Source organism: Tachysurus fulvidraco, chromosome 11, assembly GCF_022655615.1.
Source record: "Tachysurus fulvidraco isolate hzauxx_2018 chromosome 11, HZAU_PFXX_2.0, whole genome shotgun sequence".
Classification (NCBI taxonomy): Eukaryota; Metazoa; Chordata; class Actinopteri; order Siluriformes; family Bagridae; genus Tachysurus; species Tachysurus fulvidraco.
Window position 1 is genome coordinate 1,224,734 of NC_062528.1, and position 18,138 is coordinate 1,242,871.

Consider the following 18,138-nt stretch of genomic DNA (forward strand, 5'->3'; position numbering starts at 1 on the left):
GAATACGACAGTCTTTTACTCCTCACTAACCTTCTGACCTTGGGGTAAATCCGGTCAGCTCTTTGGCTGTTACTAAACTACCCAGATGTTTATGTTTGGACCATTTTTAGCACATTTAGATGACTTCCATGATGATAATCTGTTTCCCAAGACGTTTTGAGTCACTACGTGGTTGCATATGACTTGTCATGTCACTCAGCAGGTGATTTCTGAGCGCTCGAACCGGCTCTGCAGTAAGAAACAGCAAACTCACCATAGCACATGAACGAGAAGCTCAGTGAAATCTGTACTTTTAAATAGATCACGTCGTCTCCGACTCCGGAGCAGAAAAGCTGAGATGCTCAAATGTGCTTAACGTTATTTAATCAATCTTTACTTGTTCATAGGGATTTTATATATATATATATATATATATATATATATATATATATATATATATATATATATATATATATATATCCAAAAGTTTGTGCACCCCAGACCATCACTGATCTTTCCCCAGACGTCCTGTTACAAAGTTGGAAGTACACAAGTTTAGAAAACAATCGTGTCTTTGATTCCCTCCACAACAACGACAAAACGTGATCGTCAGATGGAAAAGCCAGGGGTAGATTAGAAGAGGGAGAGAGAGAGAGAGAAGGAAACAGGGAGTGCATAGAAAGGGAAGGACAGAATATTTGGAAAAGCCCTGATATTCCTTTCACTTCCTTCTGGCTTAGGTATGTTTGTGTGTGTGTGTGTGTGTGTGTGTGTGTGTGTGTGTGTGTGTGTGTGTGTGTGTGTGTGTGTGTGTGTGTGTGTGTGTGTGTGTGTGTGTGATGGAGGTGTGTATCAGATCTCTGTTTCTATTCCAAGAAACCTTATGTAGAATTAGAAGTGTTGTAGGATCGGCTCTTTCCGTAGCCGTGCATCATGGGATATGTAGTATAATGTATTTGACTCTGCTGGTAAATAGAGGGATTTCAGGAAAACAAAACAAAAGGCAATATGAGTGTGTGTGTGTGTGTGTGTGTGTGTGTGTGTGTGTGTGTGTGTGTGTGTGTGTGTGTGTGTGTGTGTGTGTGTGTGTGTGTGTGAGTGTGTGTTCCCCTCAGAGAAAACCCCTCACACATACCCACACACACAGACGTACACAATCCTCATGCCATTGACCTTTAAAGTTAAACCTATCAGAGTTCAAAGAACCACTATAAGGAAGAGAAAGTGTCTTCCACGTCTGGATTGGACTTCCTTAACCAAACCCTAACCAGATTAAGACTTGCTGCCTCATCACAGAGTGTACAGGGATTTCTAAACCCGCTCTGCCCTCCGGAAATACTGTGATAATTTCATGGAACCGTGGTGTGCATGAAGCTTGTTGTCATCTTGCTATATAAGCTTCATCTTCTCAGAGTTACAGGAAAAGACTCCGCCCTCTTGTGGTCAGAATAAAAACAAACAAAACTAAATCTCTGCCCCAGACATCAGCGATCCTGAACGTTCAAATCTGGATTCTAATTGGTCAGAATGTGTTGATTCCATAACGGTATTGCTTATATTAATGCACTCCTTCTGACATGTTATTGTTTCCATAGTAACAACTACAGTATTTATGGAAGGAGTCTCCAGTTTCAGTGCTTTGTGCTGGAATTTATATTTTACCGATTATAGCTACTACGGTTTTGATCAAAACAAATAAACAAAGATGTTTTCATGACTTTAAACGTATCTCGCTGAAAGAAAAAGATAAATGGTTGTGATATTTCAGGTGTAAACACCGTACCTAGTAACACACGCGGTGTTTATTGTAGTAACAGCTAACACCTGATGACATTGTTAGTCTTTCTCCTGTAATTCTCTCAGTACAAATATTTCCTTGCTGGAATTCTACAGAGACGCTATAAGTGTGGACCCAGTAGACACCACAGTGACATAGGAATTGTATTTATGTATTTATAACTGGTTATGTTCCACAGAAGGTGCTGATGATGGTGACAACGGTCTGAAACGGTGTCTTCTGTACTATCGAGTGTTTGAACGGTTTTTGGAGGCCACCAGATTTCGCATAACGTGTTCTTTAAAACGTGTTGTCTGAAAACTGAAGGGGGGGGGGGGATAAAGCATGTTTTGGATTGTGGTCTTATCATGTTTAACACCTATGATTCATTAAAGGAAATAAATCTGTAACCAGGTGACCTGTGTTACGTGTGTGTGTGTGTGTGTGTGTGTGTGTGTGTGTGTGTGTGTGTGTGTGTGTGTGTGTGTGTGTGTGTGTGTGTGTGTGTGTGTGTGTGCGCGTGCGCGCTTATCACTGCAGTGAAATTGCTGATAAATTCCCCTGTATTGACTGACTGGCATCTCAGCATGCACATTAAAACAGTCTACATGTGTGTGGGTGTGTGGGCTGATGGGTGTGTGTTTGTCTAACTTTCTCTCTCTTCACTTGCTGATTTTCCCTTTCTTTCTCTCTCTCTCTCTCTCTCCCTCCCTCTTTGTCTCTTTGTCTCTCTGTCTGTCTGTCTGTCTCTCTCTCTCTCTCTCTCTCTCTCTCTCTCTCTCTCTGTCTCTCTCTCCCTCCCTCTTTGTCTCTCTGTCTCTCTCTGTCTCTCTCTCTCTCTCTCTCTCTCTTTGTCTCTCTGTCTGTCTCTCTCTCTCTCTCTCTCTCTCTCTCTCTCTCTCTGTCTCTCTCTCCCTCCCTCTTTGTCTCTCTGTCTCTCTGTCTCTCTCTCTCTCTCTCTCTCTCTTTGTCTCTCTGTCTGTCTGTCTCTCTCTCTCTCTGTCTGTCTGTCTGTCTGTCTGTCTGTCTGTCTGTCTGTCTGTCTGTCTCTCTCTCTCTGTCTCTCTGTCTCTTTGTCTCTCTGTCTGTCTGTCTCTCTCTCTCTCTCTCTCTCTCTCTCTCTCTCTCTCTCTCTCTCTCTCTCTCTCTCTCTCTCTCTCACCATGTTCCCATGGGAAACCACCTTTCATAAGAAGTGATTTAACGTTACAGTAAACCAGTGGCTCCTCCCTTCCTCCCCAAACACACACACAATCTCTCTGTGTATTAGAGCTTCTCTAATTTTTGGTCATTTCTTCCCTGAGACTCGATTGAGGAACATCACATACTCACAGGTAGGACTGATTACTTTTACACACACACACACACACACACACACACACACACACACACACACACACACACACACACACACACACACACACACACACACACAGATGAATGACATTTAATTTTACATATGTAACATCATTGGGGATTAGGGATTAGGGCTGAATGATAAGGGGTTAGGGATTAGGGTGTATGGATTAGTTCTTGAGACTTTTCAGGAATTAAAGTGTGTTTAAAGAATTCAAATTCAAATTTTATTCAAATTCAGATTGTATTTGTCACATACACATACAGAGTACGACATGCAGTGAAATGTGTGTGTGTGTGTTTGTTTGTTACAAAAGTAAAGTAAAGTAAAGGCACGGTAGTGAGGGGTTTCCCTATGACGTCATCCACCGTCGAAGCCCCGCCCCCTCCTGGTACAGCACACAGAAACTGGTGGTTCCCGTTTTCGTTCTCGGATGCGCGCGCGATACCGACTGTCTCTCTTCTGCTCGGTGGAAATGCTTCGTGGTTATCTGTGAGTAGTGACTTAACACTGTTTAACACACACACACACACACACACACACACACAAGTGCGCGCGCGTTTGTGTTTGTAGACTAAAGAAATTTGTGATTTGGGAAAAAGTGATTTGTGTGTTTGTGCTTGTTTGGGAGGTTAAATCAGAACAAGGAAGATAAAAACCCGTCCTGTGTGTGTGTGTGTGTGTGTGTGTGTGTGTGTGTGTGTGTGTGTGTGTGTGTGTGTGTGTGTGTTTGTTTGTTTGTTTGTGTATGTTTGTGTCTTTGTTATTTTTTTTTGTGTTTGTGTGTCTGTTTGTTTGTTTGTGTGGAAAAAGTGAAAGAAGGAAGGAAAAACCCGGTGTGTGTGTGTGTGTGTGTGTGTGTGTGTGTGTGTGTGTGTGTGTGTGTGTGTGTGTGTGTGTGTGTGTGTGTGTGTGTTTACAGTACATTAAAGATTACCTGTATTGTATCATGAGTGTATTACGGTATTATGAGCCTTGAGATGTTTAATTGAGTTAATTTACTTAAAACCTGGGTTTAATTAAAAAGACAGGAGATAATTATACACATAAATAATGCTTGATATTGTGTCAGTCTGCTTTGTGCTCGTGTCTCCATCTGTCTGTAATGAACTCAGTAATGACCTGTTGGTTCCTCATGAGTTCTCGGTTACACAATTCCACTCACTGGACTATAAACTGTTGTAGAAATGATTTACACTTACTTATTATTATGAACTGTTTAATGTCACTAAATGAGGATGAGGTTCGCTTCTGAGTCTGGTTCCTCTTAAGGTTTTTTCCTCACATCATCTCAGGGAGTTTTTTCCTCACCACCGTCACCTCAGACGTGATCATTAGGGATAAATGTTAGAGATAAATAATAACTTCACTTTAAACTTCAGAATTTTTATTCTGTTTCTATGCGTCTGTCAAGCATGATTTGAGACAGCGTTAACTGTCAGGTGTGATACAAATAAACTGAAATAAATAAATAAATAAATAAATGGAATATAATACATTTCTGAAACCAGACCTCAAAAGACACTGCAGAGACATTTGTACTTGTTTCTGTTTTTCATAGTTTTGTCTGTCCAAATCTGAACGGTGTTTTGACCATCAACGATGTCTGATGTTTTGTTTTAATATCGAAATGTTGTAAACATTTAAATGTTGATTACAGGTGGCAGTGGCAACCCGAGGTCTTAGACAATGCTCTGGTTCAAAGACAAAATACTGTTACAGTCTGGAATGAGAGTCTTTTTCTGATCGTATCCTCTTAACTGTCTTTGCTGGTGCGCAAAACTTCAGAACGTTCAAACATCCTGTAAAAAGAAGACAGGAGCTGTTTTTAAGATGTAAGCAATCCACCTTATTGTCTGTTGAACTAAAAATTCCTAGCAGATGTTTCAAACTCAAATGTCGTTCATAAGGGTGTTCACGGCTTAGCTGATTTACTCACTGAACCCTGGCAAAGCTCACAAATAGAGCGCTGATTACATCTAACCAGTGAAAGAGCGCCTCCTAGAGGAAGCGAGCACTAAATCTTCCAGTAATGCAGCTCACCCACTGCAGCGCATCAGCTTACCACCTACGTATGTAGGTTATCTTATCCTCATTTTACAGGGTGCCAAAACTTATGTCACACATATATTCATGGTCATGAGTTTTTATATGTAAATTTACTTCAGTTCCTGTGTAAAAGCAACTAACAAAAAAAAAGTTTGTATCTAGTTTCATAAACAACATCATTGTTCTTAAATGTTTGTGTATTTCATGGTAATCTATCAGATTCATTGTGATCTAATTAATTTTTACACTATGATCATCACACAAATTCCTCTTCTGTCTTTTTTATTTGATTGTTTTATATTCTCTTTTATTTAAAAAAAAATTGGTCAAGTTTATGTTTTATCACAAAACGGCAGGAGGTTAGCTAGCATAAAGGTGCTAAAGGTGCTAAAGGTTCTCAGGAACAGATTAGAAAAATATTCTTTTAATTGTGTTTTTTTTAGCTAGCCTGTGTGTTTTTCTGATGCTAGTTTGTGTTTTGCATGTTAACTATGATGCTAGGTGTTTTTTTTAATGGTAGCTTCGGTGCTGATGGAGCTAGTTTGTGTTTTAGTTTGTTTACTCAAAGCTAGCTAAATGCTAGCCTGTGTTCTGTGATTCTAGTAAGAAGAACAACAATAATAGCTGATGATAATTTGCTTCTTGCTAATTTTCTCACATTTAGGTTCCTGTTAGTTGGCATCTCAGTGCTACTGCTAGTAAGCGCAGGTAAAACACAAACACACACACACACACACACACACACACACACACACACACACACACACACACACGTGTTATAGTAAGTGGACTAAACGCTTATATATGAGCTAGCATTGTAGGCTAACTGTGATCTCCATTCACAAGAAACAGTTTAAAAGGCTATTCTGAAGTCATGTGTTTTGTGTTTACAGAGAAAAGTCCTGTAGAAGTGTATCTGCAAGGGATTGTGGGTAGAAGCGTACATATGCGCTGTGTTCTGGACGACCCACGGGGTATTGAAAGGGTTTACTTCCAGACGAAAGACAGCAACGAAAGTGTGGTCTTTGTCAACGGGTTTTACGACAAAAGAGAGCTTCATGCGAGACCTGAGTACAAAAATCGCACCATCGTCAACAGATCACAAATCAGCATGGAACTGCTCAACCTCACCCCGGACGACGAGGGAGATTACGAGTGTATCCCCTGGACCATTAACGCAGAGGAAAAAAATAAAACCAAATTTCATCTTACAGTTACAGGTACACACACAGAAATAAACTCTGATATTGCTAATGTGCTTATTATGGCATTTAATCTGTAATTAATTCATTATTGTATACCAGTAAGAGACAACTGGTAAAATTGGTCAATTCCTCTATATTGTGGTGGAAATTTCTAATCTTAAGATGTTCATAAGGCTTTGTCCTTCTATGCTTGTACCCTGTGTGCGTCATGACCAGGGACTGACATTGTCATCAGTAGGTTTTGTTAAGATTATAAGGGCAGTAGGGACTGGGAACGGGTTGTACATAAACAATGTCCAGTAGGTCCTCTAGAAGAGATTGGCCTGGTCAGATTAGCTTGGTCAGGAGATGAGCATGCGGTAATATATTACAATAATATATTATTGTAGAAAAATTAAAGATATATTTATGGTTGAGGATTCAAAGTACACTCGCTGATCACTTTTAAAAGCTAGGCTTGATTCATCCTGATGTCATACTTCTGCTTGGTTCTTTCTACACTCGTGACTCATCGTCTGCTGCTGGGGACAGTCCCGTTTAGATACCCTAAAGATCTGCACTTCCCAGAAAAAAAAAAAAACCCAAAAAAACCTGTTAATGCCCAAGACTCTCACTTGCTTCAGTGGATAATCTCAACTGGAATCTTTAGATTTGTTCCTAATGTCTATTGCTGAGAACGATTCTTTCTAATCACAGCAACAGATACGTTTGATTTGAACTGAAGAATACAGGCACTGAGAGGTTAAGAGGAGTGGTAAAAGGGTGAAGGGAAACATAAGAGGATATGGGGTATGGCAAGATGATAAGGGCAATGGGTAGAGCGTAAAGGGGTATAGTAAGAGGGTTAGAGGTTGGTAAGAGGGTAAGGGGTCTGGTAAAAGGTATGATAAGATATTAAGGCTTATAGGGTTTGGGTAATATTAAGGGGGTAATGTGGAATGGTTTGGGGTATACTAAGGGGTATGGTGAAAGGTTGAGAGGTATAGTAAGTGGGTAAGGGGAATGGTAAGAGGGTAAGGTACATGGTAAAGGGTTAAGAGGTGAAGTTGGAGGGTAAGGGAATGGTAATGCATATGATAAAAGGTTAAGGGGTATAGTAAGAGGGTAAGGGGTATAGCAAGCAAGAGGGTAAGGGGAATAGTACGAGGTATGGTAAAAGGTTAAGGGGTATAGTAATGGGGTAAGGGAATGGTAATGCATATGATAAAAGGTTAAGGGGTATAGTAAGAGGGTAAGGGGTATAGCAAGCAAGAGGGTAAGGGGAATAGTACGAGGTATGGTAAAAGGTTAAGGGGTATAGTAATGGGGTAAGGGAATGGTAATGCATATGATAAAAGGTTAAGGGGTATAGTAAGAGGGTAAGGGGTATAGCAAGCAAGAGGGTAAGGGGAATAGTACGAGGTATGGTAAAAGGTTAAGGGGTATAGTAATGGGGTAAGGGGAATGGTTATGAGTATGATAAAAGGTTAAGGGGTATAGTAAGTGGGTAAGGGGAATGGTAAGAGGGTAAGGTACATGGTAAAAGGTTAAGATGTATAGTAATGGGGTAAGGGGAATGGTAAGGGGTATGGTAAAAGGTTAAGGGGTAGAGTAAGAGGGTAAGGGGAATGGTAATGGGTATGATAAAAGGTTAAGGTGTATAGTAAGGGGGTAAGGGCTTTTTAAGAGGGTAAGGTACATGGTAAAAGGTTAAGAGGTATAGTAAGAGGGTAAGGGGTATAGCAAGCAAGAGGGTAAGGGGAATATTACGGGGTATGGTAAAAGGTTAAGGGGTATAGTAATATGGTAATGGGTATGATTAAAGGTTAAGGGATATAGTAAGTGGGTAAGGGGAATGGTAAGAGGGTAAGGTACATGGTAAAAGGTTAAGAGGTAGAGTAATGGGGTAAGGGGAATGGTAATGGGTATGATAAAAGGTTAAGGTGTATAGTAAGTGGGTAAGGGCATTTTAAGAGGGTAAGGTACATGGTAAAAGGTTAAGAGGTATAGTAAGAGGGTAAGGGGACTGGTAAGGGGTATAGTAAGAGGGTAAGGTGTATGATAAAAGGTTAAGGGGTCATAGTAAGAGGTAAAGAGGTGGTAGGAGGTTAAGAAGAATGGTAAGGGGTATGGTAAGTGGGTAAAGAGTATGATAAAAGGTTAAGGGGTGTAGTAAAAGGTAAAGGGGTGGTAAGAGGGTAAGGGGACTGGTAAGGGGTATAGTAAGAGGATAAGGTGTATGATAAAAGGTTAAGGGGTATAGTAAGAGGGTAAGGAGTATGGCATGATGGTAAGGGTGCGATGACAATAGGTATACAGCCGACAGGAACCTTTTTGACACCAAGCATCATCAGCCAGACGATCCAGATTGGATCGAAGGAATCTATATTGATTTTTGTCAAAACCTTTTCTCTGATTCAACTAAGGTTACTTAATCATCCCCTTCATGTCTATCTTACAGCTAACTACAGCGTTCCCAACATAACTGTCCAGGGTTGTGGAATTTACCCAGGTGCCCATAACTGCGTGATTACTTGCTCCTCATCAGGAGGATTCCCCAAAAGCAATGTTACCTGGAATGTGGCTAGAGGCAACATGAGGAGTCTTCTGAGGGAGGAAGGAGAACTCGTATTAAAGCAAGACAAATATTTAAAAGTTTGGAACGTGTCTCAGTTTGTTGGGCTTAACTGCAGCCGACTGCTTAACATATCCTGCTCTGTTGGAGGAGTTGTGTCACAGGCCGTCAGTGTGTGTGAGTACCGTACACACACACACACAAGTATATAGTCAGTACAACAAATGTCTGTATGCTAAAAACTAATCCTGTTCTCACGCGTGTGTGTGTTTGTTCATGCCCATAGGTCTACCTGTGCATGTCATCGATATTACAACAGTCGCTTGTGCAGTGCTGTTACTGGTGTCCTTTGTAATTGTGATTATTGTCGTCATAAAGAGGAGAACAACACACAGAATACCCTCAGGTAAACACACACAAACACACACACATACACAGATTTATTATTTAGTACAAGCAGCTGTAGCAAGACTAGCTAAAAAATAAAAGACAACAGGAACCTTTTACAAACCGTTTAACGTTAAATATAACTATAACTGGATAAAAAGTATGACATTGTTGTTTAACAAATAGAATGAGATACGAAGGAACACATAGAGCGGTGTCATGAAGCGCCGAGTAGATGTAGAGTTAATGTTAGTACTCCTGAGACGTTTATATTCCTGTAACAGGAACTGACTGATAGGAACGTTGCTATGGTGACGGTTACTGAGTTGTCCATCTCTGTTTGTTTCACAGAAGATGGCGCAATAGATGCTGAGCTTGCAAGTTTAAAGTGAGTTTGAAAGTGTGTTCCACACACACACGCGCACACACACACACACTGTGCTGTGAACTGATAGAGGACAAAATGCTGAACAGTGCTGTGTGTGGTTGTGTGTTGTTTTTTTTTTCTCCAATTAGCTCAGGTCAGGCTGGATGAACACGGCAAAACACACACTTTCTGAAAACTTGAACTGAAGGTCCGTGTGTGTGTCTGTGTGTGTGTTTGTGTGTTTGGTGAGCAGATGAAGGCGTGGATGGGCCGACCAAACGTCTACACACACTCTCCAGCTAACGGACAAGTGCAATTTAAAGCCAGACTGTGGCTACTTGAAAAGACAACCGCAGTACAACTCTTAAATTTTTTTTTTTTTTTTTTTTTTTAGTTTTTGGAAAAATGTTTTTCTTTTTAAAAACTTTTTTTAATGAAATGTGAGATTTCATATTCGATATGATGATATATTATAAGACTGACAATGTTAGCGTGCACGATTCAGGCCGTGGCGGATCGATTAGCTTTACAGTAAAATAACGTTCGTGTAGATTAGCTTAACACTCGTCCAGTATAGAATTGATCTTGGATGACTTATGAGATGCCATTATCTACATGGAGATATAATCACTTAACATATTGGCTTGCTAGCTAGCTAGCTTCTGTTGAAACACAGTGCAAACATAGTTTAACAGGAAATCAATTCAAGACAGACATAGTATTAGGTTGTATTTCGTTCTTAACCTTAAAGGGATGGTTTAAAGTCCACAAGATTTATTCCTGTGATTACTTTTAAACCATGTACACTCTGTGAGATGTAGTGCACTATTTAAACCGTAATATACCTCTCAGAATAAAGAGCGCGACACCGGACACTGCTAGACCTACGGCTGTTCGATTCCAGAGTCGACTCAGTTTGGGAATCGTCGGAATCGATTCGACGAGTCGATTCCTTATAAAAGTTTCCTCTATTCCAGAAACCGAAACAAAGGAGAAAAGTTAGCCATCAGAATTTGCAGTGCGATTATTAATTAAGTGCACGATACAGCTACAGACTGCCATGAAACGTATACTACTGAACAGTGTTTTGCTAATTAGTGCAAAAATGTATCTCTTCCACGTCGAATCTGACGTTCGGAAAAATAATCGCCGATGTTTTAGCACTAAATAGTTCAACTCTGGATATTAATTAGATAGCTACTTAAAGTGGCTACATTGTTTTCTAATATTTTGGCATTTGTGGCACAAAAACCGACAGCTTCATTCAGCTGGCAATCAAATTAGAGAGCAAATGTCGCAAGCTAGCTAAAGTGTTGTTAATTTGATTAACTTCCACAGCCGCTTTGGCTGGGAGTTGTGGTTTAATCGTTTGTTTGTTTTAGTTTTAATAACGTATGTTAAATGTCGGACGTGTGTTGTGAAGGCACGTAGTGTGTGCCAGCTACATCACGTCACTGTGTGGAAACAAGTCCTGTGCTTCGGATTAGCAACAGAACCCCGTGAGTGTTCCAGAACACTGAACAATTTTTGCTCTACTACTTTTAAATGCATTTTACTGTTCAACTAAGAATCATTCTGTGATCATTCATTATACTGTTGAATCATTCGCTAGCTAGCATAACTAGAACGGTCTACACGTCGATACGTTCACAGTGTAGGCGTGGCTAATGCTAGCACTTTCCTAACGCTAGTTCTCACAGTTTTTATTCACTTTAAGGAAAGTTCTCTAGATTTTTTTTATTATTGCCACGCACTACACGTACGTGTACTCGTATGTGTACATATATATATATATATATAATGGAGATGCATGGGAGTCTGTTCTAATGTTCTCCATCAATTTACTTTAAGAACAAAAGAGCATCTCTTCAGTGTGGACAAAAAACACAGTGCTTGTATACAGGAAGCCTTACCATGTTTCTGAACGTTCTGATGTATCATTTTGTAAATGACATTTGTTCATTTATGGCAATTGTATTTATATCAATAAAAATATTCGTTTTTTTTTTTAAACATCTATGTTTGAAATTCTTCACACACACATACACACACACACACACACACGCACACATACACGCACACATACACGCACACATACACATGCACACACGTGTCAGAAACCCAAAGTTTAATTCCATACAAAATCATTTAAATAACAAACCTGTTTTATATTTTGCTGATGTTTTTACAAAGATAAATTAGCATTTTACAATATTACAACAAAATTAAAAGCTACAAAAATACCCAACACACAATAATCTAGAAGTACTCGACGGCCTTCTAAACAAATGTGTGTGTGTGTCTGAGGCACTTTAGTAAAAGTTTGCAACATGACAAACATTCATACATTCACTTCAGCGATTGTCTTGCATTTTACATTGTGTGTGTGTGTGTGTGTGTGTGTGTGTGTGTGTGTGTGTGTGTGTGGTGCTTGCCCAGGAGGGCATTTGTTCTATCATGACTTCACCAGTCTATCATAAGTTCACCCTAAATGTTTAAGACCAGGATAGTTCTAGAAAGTCCAAACCCTTTTCACTACGTAGTGCATTATTTAGGGAGCTTTGTCATTTTCTAGTCATGTTCTAGAAGCACACTGGAGACCAGAGCTTTAACCTGGATAGGAAGACTAAGCCTGAAATGTTCTAGCCTAAAAAACCAGTCTCCAGACTCGCTCAGATATGTTTTTTAATCCTAATTAATAACGGAACAGCATAATGTGGTCATGATAGTCAAAAAACAACAACCAACAAACCAATCCCTGAAACCTGGGAAAGTTAAGCATCGTCTGTTTAAATTTAGCTCCTAACAAACTTTATTTAGCACTGTTTGTGTTGCGGGATCGTTAAGCAGCCATGATTGCGTAGTGCAGCCAAGATGTATGTTAAAATTTTCCTGTAAACCTTAATTTCTTTTACAGTACCTCAATTTTAGAAACAATGCTATAACTCTAATAATGCCTCTTTTCCACCGGAAAGAACCGGGTGCTGGTTCAGAGCTCGTGCTGGTGCTGGTTCAAAGTTGGTTCCACTGGTGAACCTTCTAAGAAGCGGTTTGCCTTTCCATCGGTTAGAGAGCATCACAGCGACGAGTGTGACGTCACTGTATATGTGTCACATTACACAGCAACATTAGCGCAGCAGCGACAAACACAAACACAACAACAACAATGGCGGATGTCGCTTTACTGTTAATGCTCATGGCTTTGTGAACCTACATCGGCATCCAAAACGCGGCGAATAAAACGTGTACGTGCGGCTCCGTGTAATCTGTATAAACGGAGGTTGTAATCGATAAAGTACATAACGTTATTTTATCGTTAACACAGAAAAAAATTTAGCCTTAGCATGTAGCTACCTACTATCATGTGTGCTGATAATGTATCATATCGTGGTAAAAATGTATTAAACATTAGTATACTTAAGGTACATTATCTAATGCGCTAACAGTAGCCCCGCCCACAGCTCCTGACGCAAGCGGTTCTTAAGTCTAAACCAACAACGTTTTGGTGCTACTTATGAACCACTTTTCCTGGTTCGGAGCCGGTGCTTTGGCGGTCGAAACAGAAAGAACTGGTTCTAAATTAGGCTCCGAACCTGCACTCGAACTGCCTCGGTGGAAAAGGGGCATTAACTTTGTGTCTCAAAAAAAGTAAATGCTTTGTCACAATGTGTCCTTTTTCTGAAGTTAGCTAACTGCGTTTGTAGGAAATTCAGATCGAGATCGATGACTTTTTCTTTGTTTAGTCTCAAACAGTCAAGTTCTCTTCAGGCCTACATGCTAGCAGAGCCGGACACACTTGAGGTAAGCGTTAGATTAGCTTTGTACACTTCGAGTTAATTCTCTACTCGTGCCAATACCTCAGCCTGTATCTCTGATACCTCTGCGGTTTTCATTTGTTTAGTTTGACTCCACTTGGCTTTTTTCTTCTTCTTTAAAGTGGACTGTGAAAGCTTCTTCCGTAGCACAAAAATCTGACTGTGTGAAATTCGCCCATTTCCTCTGAGAAGCATTCAAAATAAACCTAGCCACATGAAATGAGGAACCACATAGAGTAAGAGCTGAAGTACACGAGCATGCTGACAGACCATTAAATATTCGATTAGCGTCAGTTCTCAGTGCCCATAAACACACTTTCATTTCCTGTGACAAAAATAATGATTGTTAACAATAAAAAAAACCCCCAATACTGCATTAGTGTTAGAGTTTCTTAACTGACGGAGTCTCCTGGGTCTCACTGAAACCTTCGGGGAATATTTTAGCGCAGTAGCAACTTTTCATTTATCATGTTTTTCTTAACAAGGCACAAAAAGTCCTAATTGAGGATTTTTCGAGGATCTTCCCGAATTCGCTGTTGTTGTTTTTTTTGTCCTATCGACACACATTCGGTTTTTTTTCATGACTCGTTTTGCATTTTAGTTTCTATAGGACAGATTTCTAAACTTTTCCCTACACAAGTTTAAACTCATCAGTAAATAAATAGCCTTAAAATCAGGTACTTAAAAAATATTCACTAATAACCCGAATCCAAATTTAAACTGGTTGCTAATATGTGGAAAGGGGCTGTAATGTAGGAGAGAATAACCCAATGTCCCATAATGCACTGCATGCAAATGATAGTGTTGCTGGTGTATGTGAACTATATGGTGAACATAGTGTGGGGTTGCGGATACATCCACGTTAGAGTGGGCTGTAATGAAACCACTTCTGAACATCTGGTTCTCAGATCAGTGCTACATGGTGCTAATGGCTGAGGAGCTGGTGAGTAGGTCTCCGTTTTACATACGGCGAGTCGAATGCTAAACCAGGCTTTTAGAATCCAAATGAATCCAGAAGATTGATGGCTGTGGTCTTGATGCGAGGTAAATGTTGCCGTTTACTGAGAAGAGGAAAAACTCCACTCTGTTTCCCAGGTGTCTTTGCTGCATTGTAGATAAAAACCTACGACAATGTGAGGGAGTGGCAGGAGGTCTGAGAAGACAAGGCACTTCAGTTCGGCTCGTTGTCCGTTCACCACAAACCGGAGAAGCGGCACTGCTACTTCCTGCCACCGCTCGGTTTCCTGTCAGGATACAACTTCCTATTGCATCTTCCTGCTCATTTTCTACCGCGCCATATTGTCCAGTGTAAGAATAAAAAAACTTGTCCAGAGAGAACAGCGATGCAGTAAGAGGCACATTGACAACAAGTGTCCACTAGATGTCGCTCTGTCCATGTCACAACATGTCTCACGGCCTCACACTACGGTCTCATTCCCTTTACCGTTGCTGTTTTTGTTGGTGGGGGTCCGTTGCGTGTTGCTCTGTGGGCAGAGTAGGCGTATCCAGCGACGTTTCCAGGTCTGCAGTGTCTTGGCAGACCACACCCACATGCCACAGGTTACTCCCACCAGCAAGGACATGAAGATCCTGAGCATCTCAGCGGCAGCGTACGAGTCATTCGGTGCTTGCTGAAAGTCAGACCAATTTGAGATGCGGTAGAAATAGCACGCCACAACACAGGAGGCCGGGACAGTGTAGAGTACGGAAAAGACACCTATCTTCACCATAAGGCGCTCCAGTTTGTCAGTCTTGGCGCCATCCTTCTGCAAGTTGGACCGGATCTTAAACAGCGAGACAAGTCCGGCGGCAATAAACAGCGTCCCGACTGCCAGATAAGTAAACAGAGGTGCCACTACGAAACCGGTGAGTGCCTCCAGGTTCTGGTTGCCGACGTAGCAAAGGCCGGTGAGGTCATCTGCATCAACCAGGCGCATGACAAGCACCACTATGGTCTTAATGGCCGGGATGGCCCACGCTGCCACGTGGAAGTAGGAGCTGTGCATCTCGATGGCCTCGTGTCCCCACTTAAGTCCTGCTGCTAGGAACCAAGTTAGTGTGAGGATCACCCACCATACAGAGCTTGCCATACCAAAAAAGTAAGCTAACAAGAAGACCACAGCACAGCCCGAGTTTTTCAAACCGTCCCTTGCTAGGACAGGGACAGCAGCCTCGTCAGCATCACACGACACACGCTCACGTCCAGCTGCTAGCAACACCAGAAAGGCGGCACTGTACGCGTTGTAGCACATGCTCAGAAAAGCAATGGGACGCTCTGGGTAGGAGAACCGTCCTGAGTCCAGCAGGAATGTCAACACCGTGAAAGAGGTGGAGACGAAGCAAAGCCCCGCCCACAGTGCCATCCAGGCATCTGCAAATGTCTTGGCAGACCGGCTGTATAATCCGGAGTCGTAGCCACACTGTAGCACACAGGAACTGCTGCGCTTTGACCACACGTAGCGGTCTGGGGGAGCGGGGTCATCACCAGGGTCATGGTCAAGAGGGATGCACTCGGCGTCAAACCCGTGGCGCGGCCGCAGTGTACGCACAGACGGAAACCGGACATCGTCCTCGTCCTCCTCGCCCGGACCCTCCATGCACATGTGGGCGTGATCGTTTGTGGGTGGGAACAAGCTGCAGTTCAGCAGGTCAGGCCACGAGAAACCAAACTCCTGCAGCACAGGCAGACACTTCCTCTGCACGGACAGACACATGCTGCCACATGGACCAATCAGCTCAGGAACCTTCTCCGTACACATCGGTGCGTAGACTGAACACAGGAAGAACTAACAGAGGGACACAGATGGAGAAAGAGAGATAGATTCTTTTCAGTACACACAAATCTATATTCATCAAAACAGGACAGAAACATAGAAGGAACTAAATGCATGAAGAACTATGAGTGAAAGTGAGACTTTTTGGTACCTCAGTGTCCCTCAGAAAGACCACAAAATATCTTGGTGAACTGGGAAGTATTTTACCTGATACTTTACCAGAGAAAAATTACCTTTTGTTTCTCTCTCTCTCTCTCTCTCTCTCTCTCTCTCTCTCTCTGTGTGTGTGTGTGTGTTTGGTAAATCTGACTATCATTCCTTCTCAGATCTACTCTATTAGCTGGTTAACTTTTGTACACCACCAAAATGCTGCGCTGCAATTCTGTACTTCTGTTAAAGGTGGGACCAGGAACTTCTCCAGATGTTTTCCCACAAGAGACATTTTATTTTCTGGGGTGAGTTCCAGGAACCTCTTTAGTTTTAACCTGCTTGAGATTCATTACATTTTTTGCAGTTATTCGGGGCTTTCCGTTCTGAACGTCGCTCATTATTCAAACCCGAGCGTAACGGTCGACTGAACCTCTTCCCAAACAGTTTCAGGATTGCAAAAGCACAACTCAAGATCTGCTTCGCTTACACGAGTGTCAGGCCAAACATGCCCAGTGACATGCCACATGACACTTACCTTTCCTATCACAGGAACTCTAATGGTCATTGTTTCTGCAGTCCATGGGAAACACCAACCAGGAACTCTTCTTTGGAAATGTGGAAAATTCTTTAACTCTACAGGCAGTTTAAGGGTCGGTCGATTTGAGCAGGAATGTGTCAACAGAACAACACGCTTCAGCGAAATATATAACGATTGTTCAAAACAATATCGTATCAAATTACCGGCACATTCTTCTACCTTATTCGGATGGGATTAGTTTTGTAAGCGAGGCTGTTTTTTTTCCTCTTGAACCGGCTACTGTCTCTGTTGCCTACTTTCACCTGCTATATAGTTATATCACAGCTACACGCTGAGATTAATACAACCTTAGTATAATATATTCAGAGTATAATATGATGAGCAGTGTGACCTTGAGCTGACATGAAGTTTACACACTTAGAACATACTGCACACTACACACACTACAAGTTACAGGACAGATGGGAACTAAATGTCCTCACAAGGACAGGAACATCTGACAATTTAGCTTTGATTTCATTACATTTAAATTTAATATGGAAGTTTATCATTAATGAGCTTCATCACTAATTATGTCAAGCTGTGTGTGTGTGTGTGTGTGTGTGTGTGTGTGCGTGCGTGCGTGTGTGAGATCATTTTCCTTCTTGTATTTCACCGTTTATTTCACACACACACACGCACGCACGCACACTTTCAGAAACGTTCTCTCTTTCACACACATGCAGAAACTCTCTCTCCCACACACACACACACACACACACACACACACACACACACACACACACACACACACAGAGGCGCACAGACCAAAAGATATGCATCAACTACCAACACACACAAACACTTCCAGAAACGCTCTGCTCACATCGGCTTCAAGTTTTGCAGCTTCAGTTGTGCGACACTGAAACCTTTAGCGCGCGCACACACACACACACACACACACACACACACACACACACACACACACACACACATGCAGAAACTCTCTCTCTCTCTCTCTCTCACACACACACACGTGCAGAAACTCTCTCTCTCACACACACACGCATACATACACACACGCACGCAGGCTGAAATTCTCTCTCTCTCTCTCTCTCTCTCTCTCTCTCTCTCTCTCTCTCTCTCTCTCTCTCACATACACACACACACACACACACACACACACACAGGACTCGTACCCGCAGCT

The 18,138-nt window shown here is 41.7% G+C and overlaps 2 protein-coding genes across 9 annotated transcripts in view; one reads left to right on the plus strand and one right to left on the minus strand.

Annotated features, from left to right (window-relative positions):
• Positions 1 to 2,940: 2,940 nt before the first annotated feature.
• Positions 2,941 to 11,688, plus strand: LOC113637882 (T-lymphocyte activation antigen CD80). 8 transcript variants are annotated; one of them, XM_027138811.2, is made up of 9 exons: positions 2,941 to 3,090; positions 3,430 to 3,605; positions 4,774 to 4,948; positions 5,827 to 5,870; positions 6,056 to 6,382; positions 8,808 to 9,098; positions 9,208 to 9,327; positions 9,660 to 9,696; positions 9,830 to 11,688. In XM_027138811.2, coding segments are annotated over exons 3-9 (873 nt in total). In that variant the 5' UTR covers positions 2,941 to 3,090; positions 3,430 to 3,605; positions 4,774 to 4,946; the 3' UTR covers positions 9,882 to 11,688. The 8 variants fall into 8 exon arrangements, with proteins under 8 accessions (XP_026994612.1, XP_026994608.1, XP_026994606.1 ...); XM_027138807.2 differs by lacking the exon at positions 4,774 to 4,948 and having other exon boundaries at positions 9,825 to 11,688; XM_027138805.2 differs by lacking the exon at positions 4,774 to 4,948.
• A 1,888-nt stretch (positions 11,689 to 13,576) lies between these two features.
• Positions 13,577 to 18,138, minus strand: part of fzd4 (frizzled class receptor 4) — a 5,142-nt gene continuing 580 nt past the window's right edge. Inside the window, exons 1-2 of the mRNA XM_027138889.2 lie at positions 18,131 to 18,138; positions 13,577 to 16,276 (exon numbers count right to left, since the gene is read on the minus strand). The exon at positions 18,131 to 18,138 is cut by the window's right edge and continues 580 nt beyond it. Of these exons, the coding sequence (XP_026994690.2) occupies positions 14,909 to 16,276; positions 18,131 to 18,138 (1,376 nt within the window). The 3' untranslated portion in view covers positions 13,577 to 14,908. The remainder of the gene's footprint in view (positions 16,277 to 18,130) is intronic.